A 20085-nucleotide genomic window follows, 5' to 3' on the forward strand; every position below is an offset into this window, starting at 1 on the left:
ACCAGTGCTGGACTTCGGGTTCTGAGAGTGTCGTCACCCAGTATTCTTGCCCGGAGAATCCCATGGACAGAGGAACCTGGTTGGCTACAGTCCATGGGGTCGCAAAGAGTCAGACACAACTGAGCAATTAACTTTCACTTACACTTTTTTTCTACCCTGTTACGGGCAAATGAAGGCAAAGAGACAGAGCCCGGGAACCCGCTGGCCCCGTAGAGTGTCACTGCCCCCCCACACTCCTCGAGCCTCTCCGGGGTCACCTGAGGTCAGCTTCCCCTGGACAGCGAGTATCGGGCAACAAAGAATGACCACAGGGCCTCCGAGCAGAACAAACCTCCATTTCTGATCCCTGGAAACGAGGTAAATGACATCCCTTCTCACCCGAGCGGCGTCTTTTGGCTTGGACAGGCTCCTGGCCAGCCAGCCCCTGAGCCATGAGCTGGATCTGTTCCACCTCCTGGAGCTGGGAGCTGCAGCCTCTGTGTTTATCTAACCTCCCTGACCCTGGCAAGCGCTTGTCGCCTGTTTCTTCTTTTCTCAAAAACCAGGACACAATAGGAAGCGTTTCCTTGAACTTATTAAAAAATCCAGACTTGTAAATTAATTTGTCCGTGTTGTACAAAGGCAGTGCAGATGGACTCATTAGCATGCACACAACAAATAATTATAGATGAATTTTTAGCTGGCCTGCCTAATGCGCTTGCTGGGTTAATTATGTCAATGTATAATTACATCAGCCCGGGGAGACATAATGGCATACCCCGCTGAGCAGGCCCTGCCTAATGACGGGGCGTGGGGGGAGTGCTGACAGAGGAAAGACGGCAGCGGCGTTCCCGTGCACCTGCTTACCTCGACACAAATGCCCATTGTCCGAGCCTCCCACCACCTCGACAGACAGGCAGGAGGAGAGGGAGAAAATGCAGAGGTGGCCTTGTTCCAGCCGGACCTGAAGGCCCCCGAGTACAAGCTCTACCCTGTTTCTCCCACCAGCAGATATTTATTGGGTTGGACTGTGGATCAGGCATCATTCACCCGCAAGGGGTCCAGTGGAGCAAAAGGAGATGCGGGCCCAGCCCTGCCTCGTGTGGAGTTTGCAGTCCAGCGGGTTTTCACTAGATGCACTTGTAAATCATTGAAATTGGAAGTGCAGCGACTGCTGTGAAAGAGAGGTGCAGACAGCTGGGAGAGCACATACCGGAAAACCAGCTAACTGGTCAGGGAAGGCTTCCTGGAAGAACTGGCATTCGAATTGCTAAGACAAGTAAGCATCAACTAGCTGAAAGGGACAGAGGAGGGCAGAAGGCTCCTGGTTGTACAAAGCCTCTGGGATGGGAAGGTGCATATGAGGGACTGAGAGAAGAAGGTCAGTATTGTTGGCACTCAGAAGGGCAGGGGGAATAGCAAGGGCTTCCATGTGTTCTGAGCTGACCAAGGGCCAGGTACCATGTTGAGGACTTTGCATGAATCTTCCTCACAGGCTCATGAGGTCGGTACTTTTGTGGTGAGGCACAGAGAGGCAGCACCACTTGCCAAGGTCACACAGCAATCCTGAGAGGCAAGTATGGATTAGATTTGGACCAGGGATGTCTGACTCCAGGGTCCACACCAGCAGAGAGTAGTGGCCAAGCAGATGCTAGTGGGAGATCCCAGAGGAGGAACCAGAAAGAGAGAGGGCTCTTGGGCATTAGAAAACACTGTGGAACAGACCAGGCCCCTTGGCCTGAAGCGAAGAGGCCCTGGCTTTCTTGGGGCCCCATGAATACCTACCTACACGTGGCTGCTGTTGTTGTTTAGTCAGTAAGTGCGTCCGACCCTTTTGTGACCTCATGGTCTGTAGTGTGCCAGGCTCCACTGTCCATGGGATTTTCCAGGCAAGAATACTGGAGTGGGTTGCCACTTCCTTCTCCAGGGGATTTTCTCAGCCCAGGGATTGAACCCATGTCTCCTGGCTTAGCAGTCATGTTCTTTACCCCTGAGCCACCAGGGAAGCCCCTTCCTACACGTGGCTACTGGGGTTGAAATATCCAGAGCACCGGGACAGGAAGTTTTTGTGGCATTAGAGAAAGAGATCCAGACTTGAGTCTCTCCTCCACGCTTCAGCAAATCACCGCTTCTCTGAGCCTTAGTTTCCTCATCTGTGAACACAAGTTAGATCTAAGCCAGCCTCCAGGGGATGCTGGTGCATCGTGGGATTGGTTCCCAGGGACTGGCTTTGTAACCTGGAAGATGCTCCACCAACCACCTGCCCCAAGTGGAAGAAGAGATGGTTGGACTCTACATCTGAAGGAAGAGGAAGTGCTTGCTAGCTGACAGCAATAGGGACAGAATTCCTGGTGGAAAGACCTGCAGTCCTCAATTTTTTTTTGCTGTTGGGACATTTGGAGACACCTTATATCCAGGTTTATATTTGGTCCCCAGAAAAAAAAATCATTTAATCAACCATAAGTGTTCACAAAACATGGTGTGTTGTCCCAGATCCGTTGAAAAGCACTGCAAGGATTATATGTGCAAGGATGCTATTAGGGAACCTTGGGTGAAGGAGAATAGGGAGAGAGTGAGAAGTGGGGAACTGGGTGAAAGCCTAAGGAAGGAAGTCCTGAGTGAGGTCGTGGGCCAGTCCTCAGAGTAGTTTCATATCCCCCAAGCAGGTCTGCCCCGATCCCCGCTGCCTTGTCTGGGAAGTTCCCTGAGAAGGAAGCACTTGGACTTGTGAATTTCAGAGTGTGCCTGCTGGGATCCTTGCTAAGTGACACTCCCTCTGATTGGAGCAAGACGCCATCTCATGGCTACCACCGATGGCATCTAGAATCAGCAGAATGCAGTTATTGTAACAATTATTGTTATTATTCCCAGCTGGGCAGGACATCCACATCCATGGGAACAGCACAGGCTCTTCAGAGCAGGTGCCTGGAGAAGCTCTGCTCCCTCATAAGCAGAAAGTGCACAATGCTCCCATAAGCCAGCAGAGAGATTCCAGACGGCTCCGATGGATGGTTCCTCCCACATAAGCTCCCTGGCCCGCAGAGCTCCCCCTACCACTGTCCTCCTTTCTCTGTGCAGACCCCGTGCCTGTGTTTGAGGTGGCACGCAGCCCAGACGACAGACTGCAGCCCCCCAGCTTCGACCCCAGTGGGCCCCTGCGGCGAGAGTTCCACGCTTCGTGGAAGAGACACCCTGAGCTCGTCGGCACCAAAGGTACTGATAAGGCTCTCACAGAATGTCCATAATGAGCAAGTGGGCTGTGAATCTTTGGCAGCCAAACTCTGCCACCCCTGTGGGGGGAAGAGGGGCAGGGAACTCAACTGTATCATTTTAGAAGTGTGATGGATTAAGGTACACTTCTGCTGAAACAGGCTGACCCCAAATTTCAGAGGGTTAATGTATTTGAAGAGAGGAGAACTTTCAGGGGATGGTCCACACGGTCATTCAGGGACCCAGGTTGTGGTCGTCAGCACTCAACATCCACAGCCACAAGTGCATGTTTGACATCTGATCAAGAGGCAGAGAAAGAATGTGGAGGATCACACTGAGATTTGTGGGGTCCAGACCTCGGAGCGGCAAGCATCACCTTGGCCACATCCCATTGGCCAAAGCTCAGTCACGTGGCTGTATGCTGCTGCAAAGGAGGCTGGGAAATGTAGTCCGTGCCCAGGAGGAGAGGGAAAAAGGGTGTAGGAGCACAACACTGTCTCAGCTCCAAATGAGACAAGTAATAGAGTCTTTAGGTGTACATATGTTGTGATAAAATGTTTAAAAGCAAGAGAATGATGAACAAAATTCAGCATGGTGATTACCTCTGGAAGGTAAGATGTAAGGTAAGAAGTCTCCATAGGGAGAGCAAATAGTAGCAGGTGAAAGCCATTGGTAACCAGCCCAGTCTTGGGTGTTCATTGACCTGCATGCCAGGCGCTGTGGTAGGCACTAGGGACCCAGCCAGGAATAAAACAGAAAAAAATCTCTGCCCTCATCATGTTGACCTTCTAGAGGGAGGAACTGATTGTCAACAAATAAATTAGTAAAATATATAGTATGTCAGTTGGTGAAAAGTCTTTGGGAAAAAAAATAAGTAGAGAATTGGGAAAGAGTCGGGTTAAAGGCTTCTTGTCTAAGGAATGAATGAGTAGGGTTTACCTCAGGTCTGTAAGCTTTTTCTGAAAAGGACTAGAAAGTAATTACCTTGGTGTTGCAGGTCATGCAGTTTCTGTCAAAACTACATGACGCTGGGTGAAAGCAGCCATAGATAACATGTGAATTATTACATATTAATTTGGGGGCGTGGCTTTATTCTAGTAAAACTTTATTGACAAAACAGGTAACGAGCCAGATTTGGCATGTAGTGAAGACAAAATGGGCTGAGGCCTATCAAATGCAAGCATGACACAAAGTCACTTTTCAGGAAACAACCACTTTCACACTCCCCCATTTCTCAACATCCTCCCTTCACCCCTCTCCCCCACATTGCGTAGTGAGCACCTGCTGCAAGCCTGGCCCTAGGCAGGGTCTTCTGGGGAAGACTTACAGTGACTAAAATAACAGCATTTTGCCAGCTCTGGTCCTGCGCCTGGAATACCCTTCCAGCTACCCTGACAAGCCAGGACTTGGCAGTTCTTCAGCCCCTGCTCATAGGTATGCCTCTATGAAGCCTCTGAGGTTCCCCAGCAAAGCTGTCACTGCTTCCTCTGAGGTCTGAACTTCCTTCTCTAAGAATAATATTAATAGTAGCTGTGGAAACTGCCTCTTGAGAGCATTTGCTCTGTGCGGTGTGCTTTTCACATAGCAGCTCACTGGCCCCATTTTACAGATGGGGAAACTTGAGTCACAGAAGCAACAGGTAGCCAAGTAGGGAATCAGAACAAAAAATTTTGACCTTGGCCCTGGGCTGTGTTTCTTCTTGAGGACCCTTATTATTCTGCATCATGATGGTCAAACCTTGCTTTTCTGTTCACTGCTGTGACCTTCACATCTGGAACATTCCCAGACCGTGTGTGCACACGTGTTATGTGTGTCTTATGAGCTGACCGCTCTGCCAGCCTCTCAGGGGACTCACTGTACAAACTGCCCAGCTCTACACTCACCCTCCTGTGCCAGGCTCACAGTAGAAACTTTATAACCAGGACAGAATTTAACTGAGTCACGTGGACCCATGGTTGGGAGACCAAATTTTGGAGCTCTTGAGCCACTCATCCTCGATAGCTGGCCCCTGGGCATTTCTCTCTCTGTGAATTTAGTGCCAAAGGCACACACTGATCTACGAATGAGCCCCCATGGCGTTCACAAAGATGGACCTGATGTGGGCCCTGCCCCAGGGCACCTGCAGGTGAGGGGTAATGACTGAACATCTGAGTGTGTGCCATCAATCATGGAGAAGGGAAAACAGCGTGGCAGGTCCTCAGTAGGTTAAATCTGGAGTTCCCCTGTGACCCCACCATTCCACTCCAAGGGATATACCCTAAAAAACTGAAAACAAGTGCTCAGACAAAACTTGTACACAAATGTTTATAGCAGCACTGTTCACAGTAGCCAAATGATAGAAATAATCTAAATGCCCATCAGTGGATGAATGGGAAAAAAACAAAGTATGATATATCCATAAAATGGAATATTATCTGGCCATAAAAAAGGAATGAAGCACTGACCCATGGTCCAACTTGAATGAAGCTCGAAGACATGTCGAGTGAAAGAATCAAGTCACAAAAGGACATACGTTATGATTCCAGTGATGGGAGATATCCAAAATACACAAATCCATAGCAACAGAAAGCAGAACAATTGTCAGCCAGGGAAGGGAGTGGGGAGTGTCTGCTTAATGGGGACAAGTTTCATTTTGGGGTGATGACAGCGTCCTGGAATTACTGATAATGATTGCACAGTATTTTTGACTATACTACGTGTCACTAAATTGGGTATTTTTAAATGGTTAAAATGGTCAATTTTACGTGTATTTTACCATGATTTTTTAAAATCATACAGAAGGCCAAGGAGTCAGGGACAGGTCTGAGAGGGCAAAGGAACCTCTGGGTGTGCCGCCCAGGGCCCACACGATGGGAGTCTGACTCTCTTATGCAGGTGTTCGCCAAGGCTGCAACCCAGCCAACCATGGCGACAGCAGGTCTGACAGCTGTGCTGTCTCCAGTGCTGAGTTTGGGAAATTGATTCTCCTCCCAGAACCATTGATCGATCTGGTTTGCAGAAAGCGACTCTGGTCGTCACGCCGCTCTCAGCAATGGGCAGTTTTCCCTCTTCTTCTTCCTTCAGAGCAGAGAGAGGGGACGTCACCAGCCGGGCCCACGCTGACCGAGGCGAGCCGCCTCCCAGGCATTCCCAGCAAAGCCCTCCTGACAGAAACTTTGCTGCAGAGAAATGAGGCAGAGAAACAAAAGTGAGTTGGGAAGGACGGGCGGGCCCCTGCTGCTCCACCTGTCTGGGAGAGGGGGCCTGGAAAGTCACCCCTGCCAGGGCCCATGGGGAATCCAGATTCAGTCTGAAGATGGAGATGCCGGCCTGGGTTCACACCACGTCTCAGCAGCTCAGTGACCTGCCCTGGGCCGGTCACATCGCCTCACTGAGCCGCAGTTTCCCCATCTGAAAACTGGGGCTAATGGTGGTATGTTAGTCATGGTTCCCCAGAGAAACAGAACCAGTAGGATTTTTTTTTTAATTAAGAGTTGTATTTCCAGGACCTAACTCACATGATTGAAGCTAGCAAGTCTGAATTGGGAGAGCTGGCCAGCAGGCTGAAAACTGTCAAGTAGAAGTCAGCGCTGGCTGCCATCTTGAGACAAAATTCCTTCTTCAGTTTTGTTCTTAAAACTGTCAACAACAACAAAAATTAAAAAAAAATTTAAAGGGGGATTTCCCGGGCAGTCCAGTGGTTAAAATTCTGAGCTTCCACTGCATGGGGCACAGGTTTGATCCTTGGTTGGGGAACTAAAACTAAGATCCCACATGCTGTACAGAATGCCAAAATTTTTTTTAATTAAAAAAAAAAAAAATTTAAGACCTTCAACTGATTAGATGAGGCCCACCCCTGTTATTGCATATAGTTTCCTTTACTTAACATCAACTGATTGTAGATGTTAACCCCATCTACAGAATCCCTTCACAACAATACTTGTATTAGTGTGTGATTGCATAACTGGGTACTATAGCCCAGCCAAATGGACATATAACACTGACTGTATCAACTCCTAGTCTGCCCTGAGAGTGAATGAAATGAAATGGCGCCTCTGAATGCTTAGCTCAATGCTCACACAGCTGCTGCTGCTGCTGCCGTCACTTCAGTCGTGTCCGACTCTGTGTGACCCCACAGACGGCAGCCCACCAGGCTGCCCCATTCCTGGGATTCTCCAGGCAAGAACACTGGAGTGGGTTGCCTTTACAGTTAGTGCAGTGTTGGTAAAATATGCATTCTTAGGGCCTTTCTAGGACAGTTTCATGATCATTCCATATATCTTTTCTGTTATTCACTTATTTTTTTCATCCCACATATTTATGGAACCACCAGCTGTGTGCCAGGCACTGTTCTAGGGAACAGCTGTGAACAAAATGGACAAAACTCTCTGCCCTCCTGGAGTTTACTTTCGCATGAGGAAGACACAAAAAAGATAAATAGTGTACTAGGTGATAAAGGTTATGACAACAGATAAAACAGAAGAGGGAGCAGAAGAGACAGGCTGAAGTTTTCAATAGAGTGTTAGAGGAAGTCTCACTGAGAAGGTGTTCTTGTTCAGTTGCTCAGTTGTGTCCAACTTTTTGCGACTCCATGGACCGCAGCACACCAGGCTTCTCTGTCTTTCACTATCTTGCAGAATTTGCTCAGATTCACATACATTGATTTGGCAGTGCCATCCAACCATCTCACCCTCTGCTGCCCCCTTCTCCTGCCCACCGTCTTTCCCAGCATCAGGATCTTTTCCAATGAACTGGCTATCGCATCAGGTGGCAAAACTATTGGAGCTTCAGCTTCAACATCAGTCCTTCTGATGAATATTCAGGGTTGATTTCCTATAAAATAGAATGAGCAAAGCCCTAAGGAGTTGAGGGAGTCTTGCAGGCATATGGGGCAAGGAACAGTCAGTGCAAACGTCCTGAGGCAGGAACATGCCTGATGTGTTTGAATGGCAAGGAGGGGAGAGGGCGGGATAAGATCAGGGTAAACAAGGCTCCTTCGCTGGACTTACTGAGCCGGAATAAGGTAAGGCTCAGGCTTCACATAATCCTTCCCCCAACGCAGTGAGAAGTCCTCTTTCTCTGCTGAGATGCTTGCCTCACACATGAGTTAGGCCACAGTGGGCTGGCAGGGCTTCCCAAACTCCTGCCACAGACAGGGAAAATATTGCCTCTCCAGGGGACAATAATAGTAAACAGTGGTATTGGGGAAACTCTGGGGGCTGGGCACCACGCTGAACGTGCCTCATAGTACCCACTGAGGCAGACTCCATCACAAACCCCATTTTTATTATTTATTTATTTTGGCCATGTTGGATGTTGTTGCTTTGCACTGGCTTTCTCTGCTTGCAGCGAGTGGGGGCTGCTCTTCACGGTGGTACTTGGGCTTCTCACTGCAACAAACCCCATTTTATAGATGAGGAAATTGAGGGCCAGAGAGGCAGGGTCACTGGAAGCTTAACTGGGCATCAGCTCTAATGGAGGCCACACTGTCAGCAAAAGAGCAGGGCAGCCAGGTGCCTGCGTGTCGTGTCTAAGGACTCATTAAAAAGACCCAGGTGCAGATTACAGGGAGTGGGTGAGGGTATAGGAAGCCAGGAGGGGCTGGTCCACACGCCAGGTGTTTTCACAGGGGCCTTCAAGAAGTACAGATCACTTTGGCAGCCAGACTGGGGGAAGCCGAGGAGAAGATCAAGGTCCTACATTCAGGTATGTATCTGGCACGTGTCCCCTGCCCTCACATCACCCCAGCCAGTCAGTCCAGGAGGTCCAGTGGGAAGAGGAGGGGGCAATGAGGCTAAGAAGACTCAGAGGGCAAGAAAGGCGTTTGGGAAGGGAGAGGAAAGACCTGCATGACCCCATGGGGACTGGAGCTCCAATTCCAGGGGTCATGCTACTATGGAGAGAGGGTTTAAGATAGAATTAAATCAGGGGTGGCAAATGCAGTGCCCACTGGGGCTGGACAAGCACCCAAGCCAGCTGGATCAGAGAGTGCAGTAGGGAGGAGGGGAGGGGTCTGGGTCAAACTGGAAAACCCAGGCCTCATCTAAAGAGGCAGCTCCTGCTGAGTCTCAGCCAGGCACTGCCCAGTACAGCCAGTCCCTTCCGCTCTCCTCAAGAAATCAGAAATCTGGAATTCTGTGAGAAATCCTTATTTATCATGCATGTACCTATTGACTTTGTTGTTCATCCTTGTCCCCCTCACTTCCAGGCAGGACCTCAGGGTGGGTGAGCTCATGGAAGGATGGCCCCACCTAGGTCCTGGAGTGACCTCAACGTGTTAGGGGCTCATACCCCGGGTTCTGGGACCAGCCACCCCCTCCACTTACCTGGGTCCCCTGAGCTTCATGGACTCCCAGAGAATGATGTCATCTGCCCTCCCTTCCCTGGCCACTCCACAGCCCTCCCACCAGCTTGAAGCCCTTCTAGGAGCAGGAAACTCACTAACTGCTGTCGCCAGTTCCCAGAGGAAAATCTTTGCTCACTACCCCAAGCCTCATTCTGCCTTCTGGGCTCTACAGAAGGGGAGAGAGTTCCACCTCCCTGGGGACGGAGAACCTCACCCTGGCGCTCTAATTTTTCTCAGCGTTAAAGGCCACGCAGACAGAGCTGCTGGAGCTGCGGCGGAAATACGACGAGGAGGCAGCATCCAAGTAAGTGAGCGTCTCACTGAGGTGCGCCTCCTCCCTCTGACCCTCCCAGACCTGCCTCCTCTTTCTGACTCTCCTCCCTCTGATTCTGCCTGAGGCACTCATTTCACACCCTGTGTTCCACACTCGCACACAGCTGTTCCCCAGCCGTTCGTGGTGCCATCCACGCACCACACACTATAAAGGACACACTGGGTTGCCAGCTCAGCCCACTCGACTGCTCAGAGGCTTCTTGTCCCATCCTCCCGGCGCTGTCCCCACTCCCCAACTTCACAATCCAACCCCCAGGGCCAAGCGTCATCTTCAGTTATTCTGGACTAGATATCACTTAATCCTCAAACACAAATATTTAGCACCTACTGTTTACCCACGGCTATGCTGGGTGCCTGGAGGAAACATCAGAACATGGCCCTGTCCTCAGTCAAGGAAAAGAGACAGATACTTGCTGATGTACAGGAATAAATTCTTTCATGTGCAGACACTGCTGAGCACTTACTGTTTGCCTGACACTGTTGGGGGCACATAGTAAATGCGATGAAGGGGAAAACTGGGAGAGCAGCAAGAGAGAATGACAGGGAGAGGTGCGTCCTGCTATCCAGGGTAGTCAGGGAGGACTTCTCTAAGGAAATGACCTTCAGAGCGAGACCTCAAAAACAAGAAGGCGATGGCCACATGAAGAAAGCTGGGCAAGGTGCTCTGGGCAGTGGGAAAGCTTGTGCAAAAAAAGGCCTTGAAGCAGAACATGCATGAATCACAAGTGTGACTTTTAGTCACCACATGTTCCCCGCAGACCACCCCCTAGCCCACACTAGACAGAGGGGCAGCCGAGGTGGATAAGGCCTGTCCTGATCCTCTGCTGCTGCTGCTAAGTCGCTTCAGTCGTGTCCGACTCTGTGCGACCCCATAGATGGCAGCCCATCAGGCTCCCCTGTCTCTGGGATTCTCCAGGCAAGAAGACTGGAGTGGGTTGCCATTTCCTTCTCCAATGCATGAAAGTGAAAAGTGAAAGTGAAGTCGCTCAGTCATGTTCGACTCCTAGCGACCCCATGGACTGCAGCCCACCAGGCCCCTCCATCCATGGGATTTTCCAGGCAAGAGTACTGGAGTGGGGTGCCATTGCCTTCTCCCCTGATCCTCTAGGCCCTGCCAACGCAGAGGTGTGGGGAGGCAGCAAAATAAATGAGGGGAGTTGAGGGAGGCCTCCTAGGAGAACAGTGCAGCTGGGTTTTCAGCTCAGGACCTGGGGACTTCCCTGGTGGTCCAGCGGTTAAGACTTCACCTCTCAGTGCAGGGTTATGGGTTCAATCCCTGGTTAGGGAGCTTATATTCCACATGGCCCACCATCAAAAAACAACATAAAACAGAAGCAGCGTTGTAACAAATTCAACAAAGACTTTAAAAACGGTCCACATCAAAAAAAAAAAGTCTTAAATAAACAGAAATAAAGCTCAAGCCCTGTCCTCTTGAGGAAGGCCTCAACAGAACCAAAGGCTGGAGGTGTAGTTCGGTGAGAGCATCAGAGGGTGGACCCCCGGTGGGGGATGAGGTGTCAGGCTGCCTGGAAGGGGCCCAGTGCTAAGGCCCCATTTTCATTTCCCCGCAGCCTGACCTCTTCAGTAGGAAGGATGGAAGGCAGCCTCTTCACAGCCTCCATCGCAAGACCCTTGGGTTGGCAGGGGCTGGGGAGTTTCAGGAAGGGCAGGGGCCCTGGCACCTGCCAGAATCCCTTCCTCAGGGCCTCATCTTTCTGTCTCAGGGCAGATGAAGTCGGCCTGATCATGACCAACCTGGAGAAAGCTAATCAGGTGAGGAGATGTTTGCCGTTTGCCGGGGCTCACTGACCCAGGGTGGGGGGAATCCTGGGCTGGGCGGAGCAGAGGGAGCTGAGCTCAGTCAGTATTCACTGAACTACATCCCGTGCTGAGCGCTGGGGCTAGGAGATGTCAGAGGCACCCGGCCCCTGAGTTCCCAGACAGACAGAACACTCAGAAATAGGGTGATGCAGGCAGCAGTGGTTGAGGAAGGGGCACCTGACCCAGACAGGTGAAGACATCCCAGAGAAAGGGTCGTTGAGCTGAGACCTGATGAGTAACTGGAGCCTGCAGAGGGATGGATTCCAGGCACAGGATGGCCCTGGCAAAGGCCAAGAAGCAGCCTGCAGAGCACAACGAGCGCCCTTCCCCGTGGAAGAAAGGGAGAGCAGGGACCAGGGGTCCAAGCCCGTCCCCAGGCTAAGCTGGAACACGGGTCTCTCCCAGCCGGACTAAGTGAGGAGCCGTGTTCCGCAGAGCCAGGGACAGTGACAAGGGACAAGCCTGGGGCTGCTTCTCTCCCTCTGTCCCGACCTGGGGGTCTCCGCCAGCCTCCTCACTCGATCACCAGCTGAGTGCTGGGTGGACCCCAACCTTCCCTGGGGCTCCCACATCCTCATCCCAGCCCGGATCCCTGGAAGTCCTTCAGCCTCTCTGAGTCTCAGTTTTCGCATTTATAAATGGGGTTCCCACATCCGGCCTCCCTCTGGCTTCAGATGCGTTGCCATCTGGGGGGCTGGGTTGGGCGGGACTTTGAAAGGAGGTAGGACCTGGCCATGAGGGTTCAGTCTGGAGTCCCGGAGGCCCACCACACCTCTTCCTCAGTGCCCTGCGACTCAAGCAGCCAGGGCCGTGGCCAGGAGGGGTCAGCAGTGTGACACCGCAGGCGGTCATCTCCCTGGGGGTGGTGGAGGGAGGCCTCCTAGGAGGGGCACTTTGAGCTGGGCTCTAAAGCCCAGGCGCTGCCCTCCTGAGGAATGGAAGAGGGCACAGCAGAGGCAAAGGTCCAGATGCAGGGCTGTGGGGGCCCAAGGACGGGGTGCTCCCTCCTAGAGGAAAGTTGGGAAAGAATAACATTTTTTAGATTGATTTTTTAAGTAGGTAATCCATTTACTTAGTTCAAAACTGAAAAAGCTCCATGAGGGCATAGCCCGGAAATTCCATCTCCCCTCCCTGAACTTGCCCCCAGACCCCCTCCCTTCAGCAGCCTCCGTTACCATGTCTGGGGTCTCCTCCCAGAGAGGCATTCACAAGCCCATGAATATCTACTTTTACCCCTTTTTAAACAGAAACAACAGTTACCAAGTGCACCCTTCTGAACCTTGCCTTTTCTGTGTGCGTATCTTAGAGCTTGTTTCGGATCCGAGTATAAGGCAGGTCCTCCAGTTTGACAGCTGCGTCATGTTATACTACAGGGACGCGTCATCAACTAACCCAGGGAAAGGCACACTTTCTGTAAAGGACCTGAGAGTATATTTCAGCCTTGCAAGTCACTGTCAAAACTATTCAAAACTTTGCTGTGGTAGAGTGACAGCATAGACAATGTGGAAGGGAATGGGCGTGGCTGTGTTCCAATAAAACTTTATTTACATAAACAGGCAGCAGGCTGCATTTTGCTGACCTCTGATCTAACTCATACCCTTTTGGTGATATTTCCAGTATTTTAACCATCATCCTTAATACTGCAGGGAATAACCTTGTACAGATATCATTTCATACATACCCAAGCCGCTACACAGGGCAGGTTCCTAGAAGTGGAACTGTTGGGTGAAAGAGCCGGGTGCTTATAATTTGGCAGATGTGGCCAGACTGCCTTCCATGGGTTAACCAGTTTACACCCCCTTCAGCAAGATAAGAGAGCCTGTGTTCTCATAGCCTCACCAGCACCATGTGGCATCCAACTTTTGGATTTCTGCCAAACAGGCTTAAGAAGAGAGATCTTAGAGTAGTCTGAATAGGAAGCATTTTTGATAATGTTTCTTTTTTCTGAGTATAAAACAAAACCTGCGCATTATAGAGTATTGAGAAAAAAGGACATGTTACCGTGTTAGTCTTTAATATCTGTATTTATTAATACTATCTTAAATGTGAGCAAGAGGATTCTGGAGCAGGTCATTATTACTTGCATGGTAAAAACCAGGCTAGTTTTCCCCAGCTGTTCCCCTGGGGTGATGAGTCGAGAACCAGATATCCTGCATGTACTGGGGTTTGTGCTGTAGGCAAGGAACCCCCCCCACCCCCGCTAAATATGAATCTGGGTGGTTGTATAGGAGAGGGACCTTCTGAGAAAGGGAGAGAAATCTGCTCTCAAGTATCCTGATGAACAGAAGGGCGAGTATCCTGGGTTTCTAGCCTTTAGAATGTAAATACTTCTCTCCAGGGGAAGATAAGACTAGTAACTTTAAATTCATCTTTACAACCCAGAGGATGTCTTCATGGTCTGCGTCTCGTGCCCCCTTGAAATGTCAACAGGCATCTCCCAGGAAGTGAATCTTTGGAGTTCTCACTAGCTGATCAGTCATGTATTGATATTTACAAGGCTTGTCTTTTAGCCCAGATCTCAGGTCTCAGTCCCATTTACTCAGAAAGCCCTAACTGTGTGGAAACATAAAAATGTTTTCTCTACAATCCCACACACACCCAAATCCTTTCCCCAAACAAAGCTGACTCTTAACTAGAACTATTTTTGAAACAAGGCAGGATACCATAAATAAACAAATCATTTTAAAGATAAATCAACAAGACATGTGCATAATGTGTGTGAGTCTCTGTGCACATATAGTGGGCACTGCATACTGATTCCTGCGATCAGTGTATAAGTTAAACTTAATCATTTGACCTGCGTCACCAGCTGGGGGTCAAAACACAGCTGTAGCTCTTTTCATTTTAATAGCACTTCAAGATCCCATCCACCCTGTTGTTGTTAGTAAAGGAATCCAGTTACTGACATATTTGTATGTGTCAGGCATCAGGGTGGGATACCTAATGAATCGTATTTACCACATCACTTACTTGCAGAACAGACTTATGAGGCAGTTGCTCTTATCATCCCCATTTTGCAGACAGGGAAACTGAGGCCAAGGATATGAAATTTCTTACCCAAGGTCACGCAACCAGAAAGAGACAAAGTACAGATGTCTTTCCAGGCCACAAGTCCACATTGTTAACATTTGAAAGCTTCCTTCCAAGCTTTTTTCTTATAAATTTTTGAAGAGTTAAGATTCAGTTTAGTCAGCTGTGGCATACTGATTTTTAGATGAATTTCAGTGCTCCTCCACAGTAGTTGTATTCCATGGCCTCCATTTCACAGAAGGAAAACTGAGACCCAGAGAGGGGAAGTAACTTGCCCAGGGACCTGCAACAGCTTGTGGGCTTTGGAGCCAACCTCTGCAGACAACGTATGGCACAGGAGCTGGGGACAAGCTCTGGCCTTTTGACTAGCCTAGCCTGAAGTTTACTTGGCAGACAGAAGTGGCCTGGGAACATGCAAAAACTTGCCAGACTCATCAAGACAGCACCTCCCTTCCTGCCCTAGTGGAGTGGGAACGTTCTAGCTCCACCTGGAGTCCCAAACACACCAGGGGAACCCAGAGCCAACTCAGGGGCCCAGGACTCAGAAAGAGCACCCCAGGTCCTCAGACCTGCCTTCCCAGCTGTCTGAGACGGTGCAGGGGAGCAGTGGAGGGCCAGGGTGGGATCCAGTGTGGCCCCCTCACCTCTTAACCACACCTGCCCCAATTTCCTCCCCAGCGAGCCGAGGCTGCCCAGCGGGAGGTGGAAAGTCTTCGGGAACAACTCGCCTCCGTCAACAGCTCCATCCGCCTGGCCTGCTGCTCTCCTCAGGGACCCAGTGGGGTAAGGATGGTGGCAGAGCCAGAGGGAGAAGTTGGGAAAGGCCGTGTTTGTGGGTTGGAATATGTGGGTGACATTTTGTGGGTGGACTGTGTGCATCTTCATGAAATTGTGCACACGAATGGGTCTGGGCCTCTGCATACAGTGGGCATAACATCTTTATTACCAAAGTCAGTGTGTAGTTAAGTATAATTATCAATGCTATGATTTGCTTCGCCTGCTGAGGGTCAAACACAGCCACAGCTCTTTTTTTCAAGCTCAAGCTTCGTATAGCTTGAGTCCACATACTTTGGAGTTTAGTCAGGTCAGAGAGGATCATTCGGCTGGAGCAGGGTAGGAGGTTGATCAGTAGAGCAGCAGTGCAGTTTTGATGGCTGCCACCAGGTGTCGCTGTTGACCCCCTGGTCTCCACCGGCTTGGATGTGTGGGTCCACATACCAAGATCTGAGGTGGACACTCATATCAGGGTGATTCTGACAAGGTCTCCCAACCAGCCACATGTTACAAAGAATCAGTCTATTGTCGTCAACCCTGAGATTCCTGTGTTAAGCCCGTTAGGGCATCTTTCTCATTCCTCTTAAGTTGGTGCCCCTTTAAGGTCCTGGGGACATTTCCTGCCAAGGGATTTTAATCAACACCACCCCACCTACCCTTCTGTCATATAATAAGAGTCTTCATTGTTCCTCTCCCAGAAAGCCTGACTTCCTTATGTAAATTGGTCCTCCTTCTTTCCAGATTCCTGCTTATCAAGGAATAAGATTCATGTTGTTGATGTTGTTGAATCACCAAATTGTGTCCGATTCTTTGTGACCCATGGACTGCAGCACACCTGACTTCCCTGTCCCTCACCATCTCCCAGAGTTTGCCCAGGTTCATGTCCACAGAATCGGTGATGCCATCCAACCATCTCATCCTCTGTGGCCCCCTTCTCCTCCTCCCTCAATCCTTCCCAGCATCAGGGACTTTTCCAATGAGTTGGCTCTTCACATCAAGTGGCCAAACTATTGGAGCTTCAGCATCAATCCTTCCAATGAGTATTCAGGGTTGATTTCCTTTAGGATTGACTGGTTTGATCTCCTTGCAGTCCAAGGAACTTTCAAGAGTCTTCTCCAGCACCACATTTCAAAAGCATCAATTCTTCAGCGTTCAGCCTTCTTTATGGTCCAGCTCATGCAATTCATGATTGCTTCCATAATAACAGGTCTGCTCCGGGGTGATTTGCCGTCTCCATCCATGAACCTGAAGAGGCCACAGAATTTTCATTTCACCTGACACCCTGATACACAGACCTGTGTGTCTGTATCTTTCTATTTAAGTATTTGAATGCGTCTCTCTGAATGTGTGTTACTGTGTATGTGTGTGTGTGACCTCTGGGCAAATAACTGTATCCTTAATCTAACGGTGCCTAGTTTCCTCATCTGTACAAATAAGATCTGCTTTATGGGGTTATTGAGAGAATTACATGGCGTTTGGTTTATAATCTATGCTCAGTAAACATTCAATGCGATGTTATTATTAGTAGTGTGTTTGGGGCATGTCCAGGGTGTTTTTGCCCATGAGAGCATGTGGCGTCTGAGCACATACATGTTTCTATGTGTGATGATGATGTGTCTCCTGTATATTTCTGTGTGTGTGTGCTTGTCCACACGAGTACCCCCGCCGGTACACGTGTCAGTGTGTGCTGTGTCCATAGGGGTGTCCATCTGTCCCCGTGTCCCAGGAGGCAGAGTGTATGTTATCAGCATGCTTGATGTCTGCACGACCCAGAGAGTGAACTCCAGAGAGACTGAGAGTGCAAGAGAGCTCATGAGGACGCCTCAGAGAGAATTTGCCAGTGGTTCTTAATTAACCCCCGTGGAACCCAGCAAATGCCTGTGCTAATCAACCACGGGAAACTTTGCTGGTTTGGGGGGGTGAGCTTTTCTGAGCACAACAGTGGCGCTCGATGCTAATTAATTTAATGTGTTAATGGCATCCGCTTCCTGTTTTAATTGGCATTTATCTCCATGGAAGAATAGCTGGGGTTGGTAGTGGTCGGTTGTTTTTTTTTCCCCCTTTGTAATGCTGCTTAGATTCGTTTGTAACTGAGCTCAAGGACAGCCTGACTTCAGGTCCTCTCAAACAGAAACCTCTTTACCTTCATCCAGGGCCATTTCCTAAAACCTAAAGAGGCCATGGGGCCTGGTGGCAAATTAGGGTGAGGAAGGAACCACCCTAATGTGACTCATGGGTGCAAGGTCTCAGGTCTAATCCTGTGGTTCCCCTGGAATGGGAACGTCCCCCCCTGGGGTGGGACCTGGGCCTAATTTAGAAACCCAAACCTTTGTCTGTGCTGTTCTACGGCCAGGAACACCCTATCACTACCAATTCCTCATCCAAGTGACTACTTCGGTTTTTTATTCCTTTTTAACAAATGTTTTATTGAAGTATAACATCCACAAGGGAAACTGTGCATAAGTGTACAGCATTTGGAATTTTTCAAAGTGAACACACCCCTTAACCAGCATCCAGATCAACAAGTAAAACATTCGGCACCTGGAAGCCTCCCTTATGCCCCCATCCAGGTGCCACTCCCCCGGGGGAGCCCCTCGCCAGACTTCTAACAGCGCACATGGGTTTTGCCTGTTTTGAAACCTGATATTTTTTTTTCTTAGGAAATCTTCTTTCTTTTTTAATTTTTAAATTATGAAAGTATGATAACATTGACAGGAGACTTGGAAAATACAGAACAAAGTTACAGATAGCTCCACTATATATTACAGTTTTTTTTAAGTAGATAAATTAAGATTTTTAGTTAGAGTTTCAATATCAAACTCTCAAATATTGATAGAATGAAAGCAGAAAGTGGAAGCATACAGTAGACCTGAAAAGCACTGTGAACCAATACAACATACTTAAGATTTATACAGTTTTCACACAACAGCAGGATACAAATTCTATTCAAGTTCCTGTAGACTATAAACCAAGAGACACAGGAAAATATCCAGGGACATAAAGTGCAAAAATTCCATCATCTAAAGGTATTGAAATCATACAGAGTCTGTTCTCTTATCACTGTGGCATTATGTTAGAAATCAATATCAAAAGGTATTTGAAAATAACCCTCATATTTTCAAGTGCAATGTGACATTTACCAAGAGAGATCTTTGACTTAGCCATTGAAAGCCTCAGTAAAGTTAAAAGACTGAAAAAATACAGAGGGTGATGGCAGAGAAGAAAGCATTTAAATGAGAAATGGGTATCAAAATGAGAAATTAATATCAAAGATTTTTTTAAAAGCTCCGTGTATTTAGAAATTAAAATGTCCACTTTTAAATGATGGGTGTTGATACCTGATCTTAATAGAATCACACACACACTTCGGTGTCTGGCTTCTTTGGGTCTATGTTAAAGCTGGGAGAGTTATCCGTGCTGTGTTACAAGTAGTATAGATTATTCATTTCTGTTGCTGTCGAGGGTTCCACTGTCTGAGTGTTCCACAACCCGTCCATCCATGTTCTGGGGTTCCCGGTTTGGTGCTGTTTCAGAGAAGGCTGCTGTGAACATGCGTGTCCTCTGCCTTGGTGCGCAAGTCCCTGTGTTTCTCCTGCATATGTTCCAAAGACTGAGAGCACCGAGGTTTAGGGCACCATGTGTTCATCTTTAGTAGATTTGTTGTTCAGGTGCCCAGTCGTGTCTGACTCTTTGCAACCCCTTGTGCTGCAGCATGCCAGGCCTCCCTGTCCCTCACCATCTCCCAAAGTTTGCCCAAGTTCACGTCCATTGCTTCAGTGATGCTATCCAGCTATCTCATCCTCTGATGCCCTCTTCTCCTTCTGTCCTCAATCTTTCCCAGCATCAAGGATTTTTTCAATGAGTCAGCTGTTTGCTTCAGATGACCAAACTACTGGAGTTTCAGCTTCAGCATCAGTCCTTCCAATGAGTATTCAGGGTTGATTTCCCTTGAGATTGACTGGCTTGATCTCCTTGCAGTCCAGGGAACTCTCAGGAGTCTTCTCCAGCACCACAGTTCGAAGGCATCAGTTCTTCGGTGCTCTGCCTTCTTTACGGTCCAGCTGTCACAACTGTATGTGCCCACTGGGAGGACCATAGCCTTCACTATACGGACCTTTGTTGGCGGAGTGATGTCTCTGTTTTTCAACACACTATCTAGGTTTGTCATAGCTTTCCTGCCAAGAAGCAAATGTCTTCTGATTGCATGGCTGCAGTCACCATCCGCAGTGATTTTAGAGCCCAAGAAAAGGAAATCTGTCACTGTTTGCACCCTTTCCCCTTCTATTTGCCATGAAGTAATGGGGCCAGATGCCATGATCTTCGTTTTTTTAATATTCAGTTTTAAGCCAGCTCTTTCTCTCTCCTCCTTCACCCTCAACAAGAGGCTTAGTTCCTCTTTGCTTTCTGTCATTAGAGTGGTATCATCTGCATATATGAGGTTGTTGATGTTTCTCCCATCTATCTGGATTCCAGCTTCTAACTCATCCAGCCCGACATTTCTCACGATCTGCTCAGCATATAGATTAAACAAACAGGGTGACAGCAGACAGCCCTGTCGTACTCCTTTCTTGATCTTGAACCAATCAGTTGTTCCATACAGGGTTCTAACTGTT

General features: G+C 49.0%; 1 protein-coding gene across 3 annotated transcripts in view; it reads left to right on the top strand.

The window, feature by feature from the left end:
- The window catches only part of CUX2 (cut like homeobox 2), a 277693-nt gene that overhangs the window by 234391 nt on the left and 23217 nt on the right, over window positions 1-20085 (top strand). For all 3 annotated transcript variants that reach the window (XM_061384789.1, XM_061384790.1, XM_061384791.1), the window contains exons 5-10: window positions 3058-3192; window positions 6253-6376; window positions 8798-8874; window positions 9752-9818; window positions 11572-11620; window positions 15377-15481. In XM_061384789.1, the coding sequence (XP_061240773.1) occupies window positions 3058-3192; window positions 6253-6376; window positions 8798-8874; window positions 9752-9818; window positions 11572-11620; window positions 15377-15481 (557 nt within the window). The remainder of the gene's footprint in view (window positions 1-3057; window positions 3193-6252; window positions 6377-8797; window positions 8875-9751; window positions 9819-11571; window positions 11621-15376; window positions 15482-20085) is intronic.

This window comes from Bos javanicus, chromosome 17 (genome assembly GCF_032452875.1).
Source record: "Bos javanicus breed banteng chromosome 17, ARS-OSU_banteng_1.0, whole genome shotgun sequence".
Lineage (NCBI taxonomy): Eukaryota > Metazoa > Chordata > Mammalia > Artiodactyla > Bovidae > Bos > Bos javanicus.